The sequence below is a fragment of the Chiroxiphia lanceolata genome, chromosome 3 (assembly GCF_009829145.1).
Source record: "Chiroxiphia lanceolata isolate bChiLan1 chromosome 3, bChiLan1.pri, whole genome shotgun sequence".
NCBI classification, from domain to species: Eukaryota; Metazoa; Chordata; class Aves; order Passeriformes; family Pipridae; genus Chiroxiphia; species Chiroxiphia lanceolata.
This window is the reverse complement of record NC_045639.1, coordinates 101,260,252-101,279,174: the sequence shown is the minus strand read 5'-3', so window position 1 is coordinate 101,279,174 and position 18,923 is coordinate 101,260,252. Positions and strand designations below refer to the sequence as shown.

General features: G+C 40.5%; 1 protein-coding gene across 5 annotated transcripts in view; it reads right to left on the bottom strand.

Annotated features, from left to right (window-relative positions):
- Window positions 1–17,737, bottom strand: part of ASAP2 (ArfGAP with SH3 domain, ankyrin repeat and PH domain 2) — an 84,504-nt gene extending 66,767 nt beyond the window's left edge. For 3 of the 5 annotated variants that reach the window (XR_004356466.1, XM_032684616.1, XM_032684617.1), the window contains exon 1: window positions 17,328–17,593. Coding sequence is in view for 4 of the 5 variants with exons in the window: in XM_032684616.1 (XP_032540507.1) it covers window positions 17,328–17,453 (126 nt within the window). In the remaining variant the exon portion in view is untranslated. Of the gene's footprint in view, window positions 1–17,327 lie in introns of all 5 variants that reach the window. The other 2 variants (XM_032684618.1, XM_032684615.1) reach the window with 2 other exon arrangements.
- Between the last annotated feature and the right edge of the window lie 1,186 nt (window positions 17,738–18,923).

Below are 18,923 nucleotides of genomic sequence, written 5' to 3'. Positions count from 1 at the left end.
ATGCAGGCAACTAATGATCAGTGCAATTTTGTTCAGATAATATGGCACTGATCCTCCACACCTTGTGCTTGTTCAGCTACCCTGACAGACAGGCTGTAGGCAGCCTCCTCTCTCCTGAATGGAAAGGGTCATAGCTAAATTCCCTACTGGTAGCAACAAAGAGGAAAAAGGGATAAACACCAAGAAACGTTTAAGCTAAAAAGTGACATTAGCATAAGAACAGCTGAGTTAGCCATACAGGAACATGAACAAACTGTGACTAGAAACTGGGGAGTAAAGTCAATTCTGGAAAGCTTTCCAAAAAGGAAAAAAGAGATAGAAAACATCTAGCCATTTTAAGAGAGATCTGGATACATTTAGGAAATATTATGTTGTTGTTTCCTAATGTAGTAAGATACTAGACTTGCTCCTGTAGGAGGCTTTGTCTATTCCTCCCTTCCTTGGTGAAATCTTTTGACAGTGTTGCATTTAAGAGTGGCTCTGTATGCCTACAACTAATGGGGAAAATACTGAAAAGCTTTACGTCTGTAATACTGTATTTTAGTCTTGCTTACAAACCAAAAAATAGAGAAGGGGACTTCACCTTGTTTAATTGAACAACATTGGTGCTTATTCACAACTAGTGTTTCAAAGGAATAATTTCAGCACAAAACTTGAAAGGGTCAGCTCCTTTAGTACTGTTCTTCATATTTTCGCATCCTTTTCTTCATCCACATCTTAGCACTAGGATATCACTTTAAATACAGCTGTAGCTTTCTTATACTTCAAGTTTCTAACCCTGTATTAGTTTCATAAATATACACACACTACACCAATGCACACACGTGCACCAAAACACTGCCTTCCCCTCACTCAATTGCTCTGTGCACTGTCAGCAGTGCCAGAAGCAGGGAACTTTAAAATGGCTTCGGATGTTACATATTCTAGTGTTACTTTTACTCACTTGAAGCGCTCAGGGAACTTCTCAACCAGAAGAAAAGTGACCAAGTAATGCACATGGTGGTATCATTTTATTCTCTTATCTAATGCTTCTAGTTTTGACCCAAAAAACTCTATTGTAAGACTGCTTATTTTGACACCTGTTTATTTCAGCACAGCTAAGTCTGAGAAGCCATATAAATAGTTTTCATAGTCCCACTCAGTTTCTGCTGATGGGCATTCAGACTCCTCTGTTAAAAACGGTAAATACAGCTTTGACTTAGGGGGAAAAAAGTAAAAAATTCTGTAGGGCACATAAGTTACAATATTACAGAAGTGGTGTTATGCAGCGTGAACTGAAACAAACTCAAAAGTGACCTTCTTGAGCGTGCAATCTTTTCCCAAACACAGTATTTATGTCTTCTGTTCATTTACTTTTATGTGATTTCTGATGTTAATCTTGTGAAACCGTTTTTAAGGTAAATTAATTCTTACGTCAGAATTTATGCAGCATATCTAGAGATGGTAGAGATCACTTGTTTGACAAGTCTTCAAAAATGCATAGCTGTTCTCTCTAAAATGGCATAGAAACACCATTTAGTTTGAAAACTGTTTACCTACCTTACAACCTAGGGCTACACAGTGAAAATGATTAAAAGTATGTTTACTTGCCACACTTGAAAAATCTGTAACTTTTTTCTCGCTGTATCTTCAATTATCTCTCTGTGAAGTTACCACACTTGACCACACACACCACAAAACCCCAACACTAAAATTACCTGCAATATGAGAGTATTTTTAAATTGTAATTCACATTTGTTTCTTCCTAGCAAGTTAAGGCTAACATTTTGGCACCCATCACAAATACACTTTTGACACATTGCTAAAGTATTTTCACAAGGTATTCGGTAATACAAGAATCAAGTATTTGACATGCCACAGGCTGAAAATGTCAAAATTAAAATAATTAAGTAAATGCATTTCTGAGGCAAAGACAGTGTGTAAAAGAAGCAATTCAAATCCTTACATGACGTATTTTAAAGTTCTATATGCCTGATGAGAATTTAGCAACAAATATGCCTGTAGAAAGTATACTAGGAAGGGGAAGAAGCATAGCAAAACAAACAGAAGAAAACAGAGATTTTCAAGGGACTCAAGCTACCAGTGATCAGTAGCAAAGCTTTTTTCCACATGTAAGAACAAGGTCCAGTTTCACTTGCCAAAGGCCAATTTCCATTTTCACTGCTTCAAAGGTTTCTACTTTGAACAATAAAATGTGCCAACTAATTAGAACCAAACCTATCTTACCAGGAAGAAATCAGTCTGAGATTACTGAAACTTCCTGAAATGTTATTCTACATCTTACTCTGTATGGCACAATCTTTAAAAAATCTGACTCAAAACTAGCATCAATCCCCAAATCTATATTGCCTAAATAGATCTGTGCAATTTATAGGCTGGCACAAAAGATAAACGTATTATTTGTTCTTTTCAGTGCAGGGAGGGGAAACAAACTGTTCTATTTTTAGCATATTTAAATGGAGGAGGAAAACAAGCAGGAAGGCAGAAACTGGGAAACTGAACATCCCAAAGATTATTTTGGCACCTTTTACAGAATCAAAGGATATGGGGAAAACCAGGGCAGTTGCAGCATAAATGGAGAGTCCCCAGGCTCTAGTGTTTTAGATGTTCATTAAACATCTTTTGTGGCCAAACTTACATCAGAACTCTGGGTCTTTATCTTATGTAAGTGTCCTTACACCAGTGCCTTTCTCCTTTGTGGCCCAGAAAATAATTATTTATCTGTAAAGTAGCAGAAAAATAGCCACTGGATCAGATCAACACTCCATTTAACCCGATATCCTCTATCAGTAGCAGCCAACAGCAGATGTTCAGGGCAGCAAGCAAAGAAAAGCACGTATACATCCTACCCCAGGATAATCTCCCAGTTTCCAGCAACGAGTTTAAAAACAAAAGACAGAGAGAGTCTCAGCCAGAAACACTACACAGCCCAACAGGCTATTTTCAAGAGAGAAACAAGAACTCCAAGTTTTCTAAATCCAGACAAGGGAAAGAAAAAAACTAAACCTGACTTCTCACAGCTCAGTGCAAGTGCCTTCCTGACTGCACAACAGCCTACTGTGGGAAGCAGTGAAGGGGAGAAGAGGAAGGAGTCAGGAATCATCTTTGCTCTATTTTTCATTTAAAACAGTTCTAAGTCTCTAACATTCATTCCTTCTTACTCTCAACAGCTTCCTTTTAGAAAGGGAAAATTAACTATTTCACATTTTCAGCTATTTGGATGGGGTTTTGCTGAAAGCATTCACAGCACTGGATCTGAATTTGAGAAAGTCTTAAGGTTACCATTTTTTTTAAATAAAGAGCCCATTGGAACAAAAACAACAAATGCTTAGAGGTACTGCTAAAGCAGTAACAAAATTTGGGGAAATAAATCCTCAAGTCATTTGAAATACAATCCCAGAGACAGGAACCTGTGTTCTTCCCCATACTGCACATCTAACTGACAGTGATATCAATAAAATATTAACGCATTGACATTAGATTCGCTATAAACAATTCTTAACCATTATTTCTTTAAATCAAAATCTAATCTCACTCTCCATTTTGGCCATTTGCTTTAAAACATGGGGCTACTCAATAGCCATAAATCCTTCTGTACTTCACCCATTCTAGTATTTCAGAATAAGTAATAATGCCAGAGGCTGCTGCAGATGCTGAACACATATAAGAACGTCCCTCCCAAAAACAACAGGGCACAGGAAAAAACTGGCTCAGTTAAGAAAGGGAGAGGTGATCAAGTACAATAGTTTGCCTTTGTTGGTGTATGTTACAGGCAATCTGATACTTGCTGTAATTAATCCTCGCCGACTCAAAGATCAGAGATATCCACAGACATTCTATCTCTGTTTATTATTTTTCTATTAGAAATGAACTATCTACACTGCTGGGCTCAATCCACTTTTCTGTTACAGAGGGCGGTAAAAAAACTTCCTAAATTATGTTATCTCCCTCCAAAATCCCCTTTCCATTCTCCTACTGTTATGTCATTTCCTCTCTCCATGTATTAGTTTCTTTTCTAAATCCTCTCCAGTTTCCTTCCACTGATCACCTGGCACATTCACAGCGGGACTGATCCAAAAGGTGGAAAAAAACCTGATAGGCATAGTCTAGGGCAAGCCATTGCAGCTTCTGAATGTATTCTAGAAAAACAATAATAATTTAGGGCAATTACTGTACTTGGAGCGTGCATGTGAAAAAATATTCCAGAACATTTTATTTTACAGAAGCTATGACAGTGAATTTGTATAAATGAGCTCTTTGGCATGAGACCTGTCAACTTAAGAGACTGTGAGGGTACAGAGACAGACATGCAATAAAAAGGACAGGGTTTATGGTAGAATTGTCTCTGAAAGGTCCCTTTCCACAAAAGCATTATTTCTTCAGCATCTGGGTTTGTGGTTCTTGTGGGCCCAAAGCCAAGGCAATCTGTTTGAACAAGCACTGCTCTATTTGGCAGAAAAAATGTAGTAAACTCCTGTGCACAGAGCTAAGGGTATGCACGGTGGGAAAAGGTAATACCACTGCTTTGGGAAATTAATACTTGAAAGTGCAAGGTAATTCTGCTGCAAAGGTAAAAGATGGGAGAATTTGACACTGCTCTATGTTGTTTACAAAACCACACCTGAGCGTGATGAGTTTGTACAATGAATTTATTAAAACAAAGAAGGGATGCCTAAAAAACAGAATTCTATAATAAACTACCTCAAATCCGAGGTTCAGAGCTACAAAATGTTATATCATTAATACAAGTCACTGCATGTTATCGTTTCCCACCGGACAAAACAGGTGCTGTATCTCTGTAGGAATTGTTGGATTTTCACAGGCTTCCCTCACAACAGAGTTAGAAATGAAACGTACTTAACTGGAAGACAGACATCAAGCATTTTTATGTAATATAATCTTTTGCCTAAGAGAAGAAAATGGAAGCTCCTTATGCCAACTATTTCTCCAGAACACATCCATCTCCTGCATTAATCAATTTTGATACAGAGAAATAAATTTTCCTTCTCTTTTCATACTTTCACCACCAACACACAGCTATCTGCTTTCAAATACAAGGTGACTGGGGACTTTAAATACAAATCTCATAAGCAATGTAACAAAAAAAAGCACTTACTCTTTACCGTGGCTCATTTTTAAACAAAGGGTGTGTAAATAAAACTCCCTTATTTATTATTTAATTGGTGTTTAATTTTTCAGTTGCACTAACCACTCCATTTCCAATTATTTAATATTACACACTTCAACATCCTAGGATATATCACAAAGTAATATAGAGAACAGGATAAATGTTCCAGTGACAACAGTCTTGAACAGCCAAGTAAACTTTACCATCCCTTTACCCATGTCAAAATTCCCTGGTCCTCACCCTGCAAGAGACCTTTTTGCATTTCTGTCTGCTGTCAGTATCCGTCAAAGCCCTTCTTGGTTCAGAGCCCAGCTGTTGGAAGAGCCTGATCCTCACCCTGCATCAGTCAACATTACAAAGAGTTGGGCTGATGGGATTTTCCTTTTGCAGATTTCTCAATTCAGTAACTCTTTTCCCTAGTATTAAATCCTTTTATACACCATCAGAGCCAACAAAAATTAATCTTTGCAGAACATAATGCCCTTTCATTCTAAATATGACAAGCTTTTTGAATGGAGAGTTTTTAGTCATTTATGGGAGCAATTAACAAATTAAAACACTTTCCAGATACTCAGAAGTTCCCATATCAATGGTCTAATTTGGTATTAGTAGTCTTCAAATCCTCTGCTTGAACTAGGCAGACATCCCTGTTGCAAATCTATAAAACAATGAAAAACTAAGTAGTTAAGTTTCCCCAAATGTGTAGTGCACTTACTCTATCCTAAAAATAAAAACCTTGGGCTGTGTGCACAGATCAACTGGATGCCATAAACTGCCTATCCCTGCCCATCCAGCACTCCTCTGACTATATCTTCTTTACATATCCAAAAATTCTAGGGACTAAGAAATTAGTCAAGAAAAGAAAAGAGTCTATAACAACACAGTACAATGAAACCTCAGTCTTACCAGGCCTCTGAGAGCTTCTTAACAGAAAAAAATAATAAATCTATATTACAAACATCTTTGGCAGACATATATATAAGGTGACCATTCTGAAAGGGAATAAAAGGCACATAAACTTTATCTAGTTCATGATACACCTGGAATTTTTAGGACACCGTATTCCCACAACAAAGAATGGCAGGAAACTAGAGGGGAGTTCAGGAGAGACAGTCAAATCACCTCAAATGAACCAACTATTCCCAGGGAAACACTGAACCAGCTGTCAAAATAAGGTTCATCAGAGGTAAAGCACCACATCAGATATCACCTCTCTATTATTAGGATAGAAATTTATGAATGGCATCTAGCTATAATACTGATGGTATATTAATTACACATCAAACCCAGTGTCAGATGATAAAACTCACTTTCTCTTGAAACACTATAAAATTATTTCTGTTCTATAGTGGCTTCCAGACTTCAGCCTGTGGTTTGCACTACAATCTCTCTGTAATTCACCATACCACCTTTGAAAATCTCTGCATAGTCTCTCAGTATCAATACATTTTTCCCCATTAAATAGTGTCTGCATGATGACATAATTAACAGCAAATATAAGATTTGCAACTTACGGCAACCAAACATTTGATAACATCAGTATCTTCCTCTTTTGTTTGTTAAACGGAATAAAGAAATTGCATTTATTTCATTTTGTTGACATTTTGTCATGCTGTAGTTCTCAGTAAAGAGCTTGAATTCTTGTTGTGTAAATGCATAAACATAATATTCTATGAATTTCCATCTGGGAATTTGTTTCTAAATGAAAGAATGCATCTGAACTGTCATATCCTGTCATTCATTTTAGGTGCTTAACATAGAAATCACAGCACACTATCACAATCCTGAAAACAACGATCTTAAATTCTACTGGAATTTCAGCAGCTTTAAGTATAACCAAAATCAACAATTCAGACAAAAATCAACAATTCTGTCACTAAAAGCACAGCTTCCTGAGGTGTAAGTGAATTTTAAGTCACACAATTATTAGTGTACCAAACAGTAGATATAAAACACTCATTTACATCATACTGATGTAAAAATAAAAGCTTTATCCCCAGAATTGACTTTTCTAAAATAATTAGGGAGTTCATGTACATGGAAGTATCTATGAAGTGGAACAGGCAGTACTTCCTTGTACCATGGAGCAATATGAAGGTTAAATTCATATACAGCTGCTACCTAAAGACAAAACAGTGAACAATTTCTGCATTTAAAATTGAAGCAATTTAGAAGAGAGAAGCACATCCAGGTCTATCAGAACTTCTGTTCTTAAATGAAATAGGAAACAGCTACTGAATCAACTGCTTCAAGTTAAAGAGATAAGCACTCAAACCTAAATGTAACCAAGCACCGTGTGTCCTTGCACCATCACCACATCAACATGGCCTGGGGGACAGGGAAGGCAGTGGCAAACACTCCATCCCTCAAGCAGAGAAGACTGACTGGAAATACTTAAAAGCTTGTCATCTACAACCAGACCATTTAAGCACAAAACAGAGTGAACTAAACAGAGGAATGAATGAAACCAAACAGAAAGCAGCTTACAAAAGGTTTACTACTTCACTGCTTCTTCAATGCTACTTTCTTCAGCACAGTTAGCATCCAGTCTACATGGAGCTCAAAGTGTAGGAGCACTCTGCCTGTACTTTTTGTGTTGTGCAACATACACCTACAGTGCTGGGAAATAAATGACTAAAAGCATGTGCTTTGCAAGACTCTATACTGCATGTTTTGCATGTGCCAACAGAGCAGTGGCTCTATGTTTGGAAGTGCTAAGGAAATTTCCACTCCTACTGCAATAGCCAAACAGTAATCTTGTTTGATTGAAAGGGCTTAAAATGATTAGTAAATGCATTTGTTTCTAAGTTTACTTCCCTAGAATCCAGCCTAAGTTTCCTTGAAATTGCACATTCTAGGAAAAAAATCTTCCACTAACAAGGAACAGAAATCATAAAATATGAGAAAATAATCCATATGAATGTTCACATCCCTTCTCTACTATCTTCCCTTCCTGTATGCCTTCTAAATGTAGAACAAAGCTTTCAGGAATGTGAAAGTAATTTGTTCAGCTCTAATCACTTCAGCTGTTTTGATGTATCTACACACATACTTAACATAATGCCTAGACAGAATTATAGATTTCAGACTAGAACTACATTGATAATCTGATCTTTAATCAGGGATAGCTGAGGGGTCCACAAACAGCAGATGGTTCTACACACCATACTGCTCCAAGACAACAAGGAGTAGAGTTTCAGCCTTCCCTCTCAGTTCTCTATTTCTTCTTTGTTTAACAAATCAGATGCTAGAATTTATACCATAGCTTCTTTCATGTTAACTTTTACAGCCACCTCTTAAGGAATATACTCCAAAGAAATACACTTCACTGCACAATATGTGACTTCCATAGCAAATATTTTTGTGAAACAGAGTTCACATACACAAAGAAGAAAATTTTTCAAATTCTGTCCAACACCTACTCACTTGAAAACAAAGCCTGCTACTAGAGATGAAAAGTACTGAATCACACCATCCAAGCTAATTTCCTGCAAAGCAGCATTGAAAAAGCCTATTCAGTTACAATGATGTATCTCAGTTCCTCCATCAATAAATTCTCCCCCATAAGGTAAATTATTTTCTCTTTCCAAATAAAATGTCTGAATAATACTTAGTACTACATTCAATTTTCTGGATATATAACATGCAGAAATCTTCTTCCACTCTCCTAAACTACACACCAGGATGTAGCTGTAAGATCACCATTATTCACTGTCCTCCACCACTATCCCTTTGCTATATTCCTGCCCACCTCCTTACCATACTGATTCTTTTCACATTAGCCCTCCCTCCACATTCTCAGCCTGGTGTTTTCATACTTCCTCCTGCATGAACACTGCCACACTCCCCCTTCCTTTGCAGTTCCCGTCAATTCCAACTCCTCTGAACTTCCTTAGACTTTTGATGTATTTCCTTATCCCCTCCTTAATGCTTCTGTCCACATGCCAATTCCTGACCCTCCACCTCCTTATATGCCATCACAGTACTTCTGCCTCTGGGTAACTCTCTCGACTCTCAGCTTGTTTTTAAAATCAAATTCCCTTTTCTTGCTCTTCACGTTTGACTGATCCTCACATTACCTCTTAGACATTTCAGCTGGATTTCATGAGTCTTTCTTTTCTTGTGTTCCCATTTTTTATTGCTTCCTAGCCAAACACACTCCTCCACTTAATCCCTATATTGAAGTAAACTTCAGGAAAGAAGTCTAGATTTAGTCCAAATAAAATAAGCTAGTGGTCACTGTAATCACAGAAAATCTCATATCCAATACCAAAACTCTTTGAGCTTATGTCTCTGTCCCCACTAAGAGCAGCTACCTACAGGAAGCACTTTGAACACAGAGGAGCTTGAGCAAGATGCCAACAACGGTGAGACTGTGTGAGGAAAAGGCTATGAAAGAAAGAGAAACAGTCCTACCATCAGCTTGCAATAAAGTCAGTAGTTACAAACATCAATCTTCTGTTTGTTCCATAACTAGACCTACATCTTCCAGCTGGGTTAAGGAAAAAAATAAAATCTCTCAGTTAAAACGGACCAAAGCAGAGATTTTAACTTTACATGAAACCTGGGTGTAGTCATCATGTACAGCTTTACAACCATGATTCTCAGTAATTCTGTTTTCCCATAAGAAACTTCCAGCACCAACGAAAGAGTAAATAAGGTGACACACAATTTCTCCTGATGTGAAGTTCTTGCACATTTGACTATGCTACAAATGTGAAAGTACTGCCTTCTTGCACAGCAGTGGTAGTTGCTGTAAATGCATGTTTACAGTATTTTTCAAGCATTTCTGGAAGCAGGAAGGGAACTGGTTACTTTGCAAGCTTGCCACTCATCCAGGGATACTTGCAATCTCTGAGTAAGAACACCTCTCTTCCTCAATTTAACAGTCATGGTCAGCATTTCTGCAACCACTGTTTTTCTAGGGTTTTTTCTCCTCTTCTTTCCATCCCTGCCTTCTTAACCCCCTGTGCTTACATCAGATATCATCCTAGTCTTTAGAGGATTTGTCAGAAGTATTTGCTAGTTACCATCCTAGTTCTTTCAGAATCCTGGAAAATAAGTTAACCAGCCCCAACAAACTGAGTCTTTAAGCTGACAATTTTGTTTATTGCCTTGCTTACTTGCTTCTCTATTCCTGATATCCATTCTACCTTCTCCCACACTTTGAGCTCAAAAACCATAGCAGAGCACTCGTTTAGATCTGGCAATACCTACATCATCTTTAATATTACTACATTCTGTATATTATCTTTTTCTCCTCACAATTCCATGTGTCTAAAGAGCATTTTTGTTTTCTTTACTGCCTCCTGTCATTCCTGAAGAAACTTGACCTTTGCAAATTTGTCTTTTATCTTTACATACTCTTGAATAAAAAACTTTCCTCTGAACACCTGGTTTTTTCTTTGCATTTCTGACAGGCTCAGCTCATTTGTGACATTCTTCTCGGAGTATTTCAAGTCTGTAGTTTTTCCCATAATTTTCCCCTTTCTTGGGATACTTAATGAACATTCTTCAGGCTTTAGTACATACTCTTCAGTTCTATTGACCTCACCAGCTCTCAGTTTCATGACTTTTTTCCTAAAAAATTTTTTAAATTGTTTTGTCTTGCTTTTAATTTCTTTGTTTTGCTTTTAATACAAAATGAATTGAGTCCCAACTATTCAACAAACAGTTCACTTGTTTCCACAACATCCACTTTATTCCTGTCTTTAAGTCGGCCATTTTCATATGAGCCTCTCCCTCTCCTGTCTGTTTCCTTCTCTAAAAGGCAGTATCTTGGCTTGCCAGCACAGAGGCCTGACCATAACATGGCTTCTTCCCTATCTAGCAACTTCACAGAGAAGAGAACATTTATTTGGAGACAGTGAGGACTGAGAACAATAGAAGACTTGCCTGTGGCCTATCCATGAGAGACAGTCCAGCTTAGCATGAAGCCCACCTGAGCTCCAGCCATGGCTCCAGTACCTTGGACAGGGCTGGGCCAAGGCAGGGACCTCCACAGAGGTAGGACAAAGCAGCAGTAACCTCTGTGGCACAGGAGTTTCAAGAAATTAAGAGAAACAAAGAGCCCGTAAACACTGAGAAAGCATAGACAAGCTTGATACCCAAGACAATTGAGGGAAGAGTTAACCTAAACAGGGCTAGGCCCAACTTTTCTGGAGCTTCAGGTGGAAAGGTCATTTTTGGGCAAATGGGGCAGACAGATCACGTGGACTGACAAGAGTGAGACTCAGAAGCCGCAGTGCAGGAGTTTAGACAGGGAATGGTTGTATGTAATATATATGTATAAATATACACACATATGGAGGTGTAAATTATAAAAAAATAATAGCTTAAAGAGTTGAACTAAAGTGTTTAAGAACCACTACCCTAATACATATGAATAAAAAGAAACCACAGTGGTTCAGCTACAAACACACTACACTAGTCAGGTACACCAAGTTTTCTGGGATTCCTCACTTGTATTCACCAGCCATGTCCACTTGACATAAGGACTGTAAGCACTCTGGAGCACAGATTAGGCTTTTGTCTCGTGATTTGACAAGGCCTGAACAAAGGACTCACCTTTACCTACCACTGCTGCACAATATGGTACACAGAGAACAACACAAAGATGAGAAAAGGAAGTGAAGGTGGGTTAAACCTAAGGAGAATTTTTTACTCTATTCTAGCATCAGTATGAAGTACACTAGCTCCAGATAGACAGTTCTGAGAAATGCAGCAACACCATGGCAAAATCAAAACACAAAAAAAACAGTTAGTAAAATACTTCAGAAATATACATATTTTTCATCGATCTTCCTATGAGGAATGGGGGTATTTAGTAATATGAAGCAGAGGCATCACCGAATGCACCAGGATAAGGTGCACAGAAATGTACTTATATGGCTTCACATTGCTTTAACTGACTGCACGTTGTCTGTACTTTAAAGCTTTAAGGTTTAAACTCTCTATTTTAAAATATGGGCAAGCTCCAGCTGAAAAGCTACAGTTTAGCTCCTGTATTTCTGCAACTTCCATCCTCCAAATTCCTCTCAAAAAGAAAATAATTCCCACACTCCTTTTGAAATCATCATGCCTTTTGTGTCATAATGACTTTTCCAGAAACCTCTTTGGATGCTGATGACAGAGAATCATGGTTCCAGAAAGGAAGCAGAAGTGGAACACAAGAAAAGTTGTAAACAACGTGCATTTATAGAACTATATTTAATAATGAGGTAAGAAAAGTGTGCAAGTATGTTCTACTAAAGAGCACATTGCAGTGGGCACAAGATATATTTTATTAAAAAGAATTATATAAATAAAGTAGTAAATTTCCCAAAATGCACTACAAAATGTGGCATATCCTACTGCCTCTCAAAGTATACAGAAACATCCTCTTCACATAACTTTTAAATGCAAGTCACAATCACGAACTAAAGGAAAACAATACTCCAGACCTATAAACCTAATGAGCAAAACATAAGCACCTACATGTAACCACCTGTATTCCCCCACCCTACCAAGCTGTTATTACCTCTTGCTCTCATTAGCTTTGCAGAACTAAAATGGAGAGAGAGAATTAAAGAATTTCGCCATACAAGAGGGAGTCAAATTCAATAAGCATCGATCCCTTACGCCTCTCCAAGCCAGCTGAAAACTGTGGGATTGCCTTAGGTGGCAAGAAGTTGTTGTCATTTCTGACAGAAAATACTTGTGTTATAAATGACAGTGAGGAAGAAAAGGATTTGACACACTGAAATGAAATGCTGCATTCCTTGGAATGGTAATTAAAAAAAAGTCAAAGTCTTTTAAAGTCAAAGTCTTTAAAATAACAGAATTATTGAATTTCTATTTATAGGAATGGAACCTATAAAACAAAGGCAAGCAGAGATCTGAAATTACAAGTTAAGCCTTTAACATTAATTTCTCATCTTTTATAAAGATTCCTGGAGAATGGCTTTTAAATAGACTATAACAATTGAAATTTATTTCTATCCAGAAAACTAAGATCATCTTTGGTACCACTATACCGTTTCTTTAGGTTGTACATTTTACATCTTTCCACCACATCTTTGTCCTGTCCACTTCTTAGAACAAGTTCACCCCAGGGGCAAGCATTACTATGTTGGGGAGGGTGTTCCACTTACCTATTAAACTTCTATCAATGTTTCCATTCTCCTCGCTTCATAGGGAAATCTGTGCATGCAGTGAAGTTTAAGGTGGGTAAACTTTGCACCCCAAGTCCTGACTTACATGGAAATGTCTTCAGCACATGAGCAGCCTGCTACACTCTGTTTTCTTCTTGGATTCTAATCATTAAATTACTCTTTAAACTAATTCCTAAAAATCTTTAATGATCACAGCTATTAGGATACTTTAGAAGCTTCATTAGTGTTTAGGTACTATTTTATTTAACTTACAGCATATAAAAGAGAGAAGTGTGTGTTCTAAGCAATAGTAGTACTAAAGATTTTTAAGTGTTCATAGCTTAAAAATGGTCACCACACATTTTTAGATCCTGGGACCTTTAACAGAAACAGTCAACTAAAAAGACTGCAGTTGTCAGACCAGATTACCCCTCCCCCAGTCACGTGACCATGCTCTGCACTCTCTCAATTAAAACTTGTTTAATCTTAGTCACAATCACACGTGTAAAGATTAAACAGTAACCTGTAAGAGCCTATGACATATATTGCTCACTTGTACTTTTGTTTTAGCAGAAGCTAAAGATTCCCAACATTTTGCTAACCAACATCCTAATCTGAGAACAATGCAGAAATTATGTGATTCCTTTTCCCTTGAAATCACTTTGTGTTCCACAAGCATGCCTTTCCTAATCCCTTTTCCACTACTGAGAGCAAAGAATCAGATTCAGCGAAGAATCATATTCTCTTTCTCCAAGTGTTTGAACAGGCACCAGTTCCCAAACTGCAATGCAGGTGTTTCTGGTGATCTCAAAGGCCATGATCCAGGGTCTGTAATCAGTCTATATAATCACGTAAAACAGTAAAACTAAAAGTATTTTCAACTGATACTAAGAATCAACCATACTGTGAAACCGACAGAGGTCAGTTAATCCAAACTCAGATTTACGGCGATACCATTGCTGACAGAGACATAGTGGTAAATTATACACTTTTAATGGTGCAGCATCTTATTGATTTCCTCATTTAACAAGCCTCTTCCACTCCACCACTGAAAGCCAGGCCTCATTAACTAAACTTTTGAGACAGTATTAAGATACCTAATAATTAACTAAGACAGACTTAGAACACTGGTAGCCAGCAATGTTAAGTGCAAAAGACATTCTAGTGGGATGTGGAAACAGATATCTGTGTTTGCACAGAGTTGGAGTCCAGGCTATCAAGCTACAGTAGCATCCCCATCCTGTGCTTCTGCACTGCCTCCCCAGCTCCCAAGGGAGCACCAGGCTTGGGAGACTATAGCTGGCTTCATGCAGGCAGTTCTATACTCTAGAACCAGATTTTCTGGGAATAACAGTAAAGAGACACCCTCTAAGTATCAGCATTAACCAGTTAATTTATTGATTTAATAAATGTATACAATATTCTGGGAAACAAAACCTCAACTGTCTTGTTAATAAACCAGCTCTTACAGTCGCTTGTTAAAATCAGTGCATACACAAAGTCAGCAGCCAGCCGGGCTCAACTTACCTATTAACTGCTTTAAGTAACACATTCCCTCAATCATACACAGCCAGACCTCCCAGTTTCCAGGAGAGTGCTGTCTGCTTCAAGAGAGCAGCGTGAACTGGAAACCAATGCTTCACAGTACCTGTGCCACTGGAAATGCATAGGTTCTTTGTATTCCCTGTACATTTTTACATGCATTCTTTACTAAGTCTTAGTTCATAACAAGCTGACGATCTACTTCTTGCCCAGCCTTTCAGAAAAAAAAGTGCTGAGCCCTGACTTCTCTATTACACAATTTATAGATGGCTTTTTATCCAAGGATCACGTTTAACCTGAAAAACCAGGCATGAAATGCTAAAGGACCTGAGTATTTCCAAACCAAAGAATTCTAAGTCTGAAAAAAGATTTCAACATTCTGAAAACTTGAAAATGTCTTTGTTGCTCTTGATAAATCACAAAGAAAAGGATTCAGTAGTCATTTCAACACATGCTTTAGGACAGCAGCACAAACAGGCAGTAATTGCTGATATTTTGCCAAAAGTGCCAGAGATCAATACTTTTAACAACTACTGCCAGTGCAATCTCTCATCTCCTGCCTTGCAAACTTTACTTAGATCTGTAAGACACTTTATCATCATTATTATAAAATATAATTTTTGTACCTAAGCTAGCAGATAGCATCTAATAAAAGAAATATGTAGAGATACAAAGAAAGATTTAACATACTGACTGAGTTCCATTAAAAACCAAATACCAATCCACTAAATTCAAATATTTAAATGCATATCATTCCCCTAATGGAAAAAAAAATGTTTTCAAGACACAACATAGTAAGTTGAATCTTTAAAAAACTTTAAGATATGTTACAAATTTCATTCCATCACATATAAATTTTGTATAAGCAGACATGAAAAAGAACTTTTTTGCATGTTTTTTTCTGAGAAATTATATGACATTTTTGCAACCATACAGCTTCAGAAATTGGAACTTAGAGAAAGACCAATTTTTTTGAGAACTGTAATAAAAATATCTCCATCTAGCAAAACTGCTTTTGACCCAAATGCTTATACCAACTTCGATTTTGTGTTAATCAATTATTAAGCAGCTCTACCTTTCAATTAAAATGATTCATTATTATAAATATTCAAGAAAAAGTTGTCTGTTACAGAACTGTTGATCTTAAGACTATCGGGTTAATAATGCATAATTAAATCCAGGCATTTAAGTGCAAGCTTGCAGGGCAGAAAATTACCTCAGGAACAAGATTATTTTGAATTCAATTCCTTGCTTTAGTGGTTTTGGGAACTGGCAAAACAGGAAAATCCTGAAAAGGGTGTTTAAAGACCTAACCTGGGTTTTGTTCACTTGAAACACATTAATAATCCATTGCTAGTGGTAGTTCTTTTGTAAGAGGGGACATCAACTACTGACACGATTCTTTTTGCTTAAGAGGCTCTTTTTAAAATATATGCTTACTGCAAAACAAATCGACTAAACACACACTGTAAGAACTGATGTAACAGGTAGATGGAGCAAATTAATCTTCAGCACAAGTAAGATTCCCTCCCCCCCCCAAGTTACTTCAGAGAAGCTGCTAGAGGAGTCAAGATACACAGACGCTTCTCATTTCATTGTGCGTGTATGACTGGGATGTGGAATGTGCTCTCACTGTGTTCAGACCTGTCCCAGATCTCCCTCTGATTTGAAACAGGAGGGAAAATAGTCTCCCTCTCTCGAGTGCTCGTAGCTACCCTCCGCGGGAGGGAAGAAGGTGGGCTCTCGCCATCAGGTTCAACGGCACGTTCCGAGTATCTTTAAAGACAGAAAACAACCGGCTCTCGGCGAGACAAAAGCGGCTCACGCCAGGCACCCGCAGCCCGGCTGTCCCGGAGGACGCAGGAACAGCGAGCTCGGGATCCCGCGCACCGAGGGGAGGGGAGGGCACGGCCCTGGGGGATCGGATCCGCAGGGAAGGCTGCCTTAAACCGTGTGCCCGGGGGGAGTACGTTTGCATTTCTGTGTGTGCGGGAACTGGGAAGCGGATTAAATCCCACCTGTGCCGGGAGGCAGGCAGACACACGCCGGGAAAGGACACACAGGGAAAGCCCGAGCCCCCCTCGGCAGCTGGCGAGGCTGAGGTGGTTCAGGTGTCGCTGCGAAGGAAGGGGCTGGGTGGGGGGGAGGCTGCAGAGTTCAAGTTCCCCCCCACGTAGGACGAAGACGGACGGAACCGCCCGGATCGGGGTTCCTCGGCACCAGGAGAGAGAAGCGCCGGCTCAGGCTCCCGCGGCTGAGGGCGGGGGGCGCCCCTGCCCCGCCGAGCGCTGAGGGGAGGGCGGAGCGGGAGCCCCGCGCCGGGGGAGCGGCGCCCCAGCCCTTCCCCCGCTCCTTTTCTTTCCCCTCTCCACCCGGGCGAGCCCCATTTCCTCCGAGCGGCAGCCGAGGGCGCTGCTCGGGGCCGGGCGGGAGAGGGAGCGGCAGGAGCCAGCGCCGGTAGCGCCTTGTTCTCTGCAGCCAGGCCGGAGGGGGCTGCGCGCCCCGCGCCCCCCGCCCGGGCTCACCTCCTCGATGGCCGCCACCGTGTTCCTGCACTGGGCCATCCGGGTGGTGAAGTTGGAGGCGGTGGGCGACTTGTAATCCTCATTGGTCTCGGACACGAATTCCGACACGGAGATCTGGTCCGGCATGGCGGGGCGGGGATGAGCGAGGGGAGGGAGGGGGAAAGCAGGCGGCTCCGGGGGCAGGGAGGGGAGGGCGCAGGGGGGGCTCCCCCTCACATCGCTCGGCAACCGGCGGCGGCGGCGGCAGCGCCCTCCTCGCAGCCCCGCCGTCTGGAGCGATGTTGTTCCTCCGCCGCCACACAAGGAAATTCCCCGCACCCACACTCCTCCTCCTGCTCCTCCCGCGCGGTCACGCAGCACCGGGGGCCGGGCACACGCCCAGCGGCAGGAGCTGCCTCCACACCCCGCCCTCCCGCTCGCTTTCTCCCTCTCGCTTTCCCCCTCCTTCCCTCACACACACACGGGGCGGGGGCGCGGCCACACGACCCAGCTGCCTTCCCCGCACGCCCGGAGCGGACCCGCCGCCGCCGCGCACTCGCCCCCGGCCCTCGCCCGGAGAAGATGGCGGCCCCCTCCCTCGCCCCCTCCCTCCCGCCCGCCGTCCTTCCCGAACCCCGAGGGGACAGGAGATGGCAGGCGCCGTCTGGGTGATCCCAGCGACAGGCAGGACAAATCCAGCCGTGTGGTTCAGATCGTGTTTAACAACAAAAACCCAAGGGCAGGGCAAGGTGAGGCGCGGTGCCTGTCTGATGCGAGGGGGAGCAGGTAGGAGCCCACAGGACAGGTCTCCGTACTGTGCCTTCCGGGGCTGCCAGCAGGTGCATGAACAGTCGCTTCCCCCACAGCTCATAATCTGTATTTCAACAGTTTAATCTGTGTTACGAGTTCGCTGTCTAGTTTCGAAGGAGCTAAAGTTCAGAAATGCTGTCGTTCCCAAGAGGTTCGCGCAAAAATACTTTTAGGCTAAGTAACGTTTATATCTAAATTCTTAGAACGCTTTTTCTGTACTCGATGAGGAAGAGCTAATATCAGAGGAGAAGCTTTGTTCTTCAGTATAAAGCCATAAGGATTAATCGAGGCAGAAAGGGCAAAACTCAGCCCAAGTGGTGGCGTTTGTGAGTGATGCAGCAGAAGGGACATTGACAGGGTGTCACCGAGCGGGAATGGTGCTGCTTGCATTGGGAATAGGGGGACTTGATCCGTGATAGTACTTTCTCTTGGCCCCCAAACCCTTAGGACTTCCAGCCTGTTCACACAGAAAGCTCTGGGAGTCCATATTCTGGCACGAAAACTCTCCCATGATTCTTTCACTCCCCTCTGGTGATACAGTTATTAGCTTTCTATATAAGTGATTCTTTCTCACTGCGTTTTAAAACTTTCCAGGGAATTTAGATGAGTAAGCAGGTACTCTTTTGCTGCAGTTTGTAAAATGTCCAAATAAATAACTGCAGGCCTACCCAGACGTTACTGCTCTTTGCCATCCTTGCTAGGTCCTATAGCATAAATAATGAAGCTTGTCAACCATATTTATTTAACTGGTTGTAGTAAATCAGATGAATGAACAGTGACTATCTGCATGTTCTTTCCTTTTTTTAA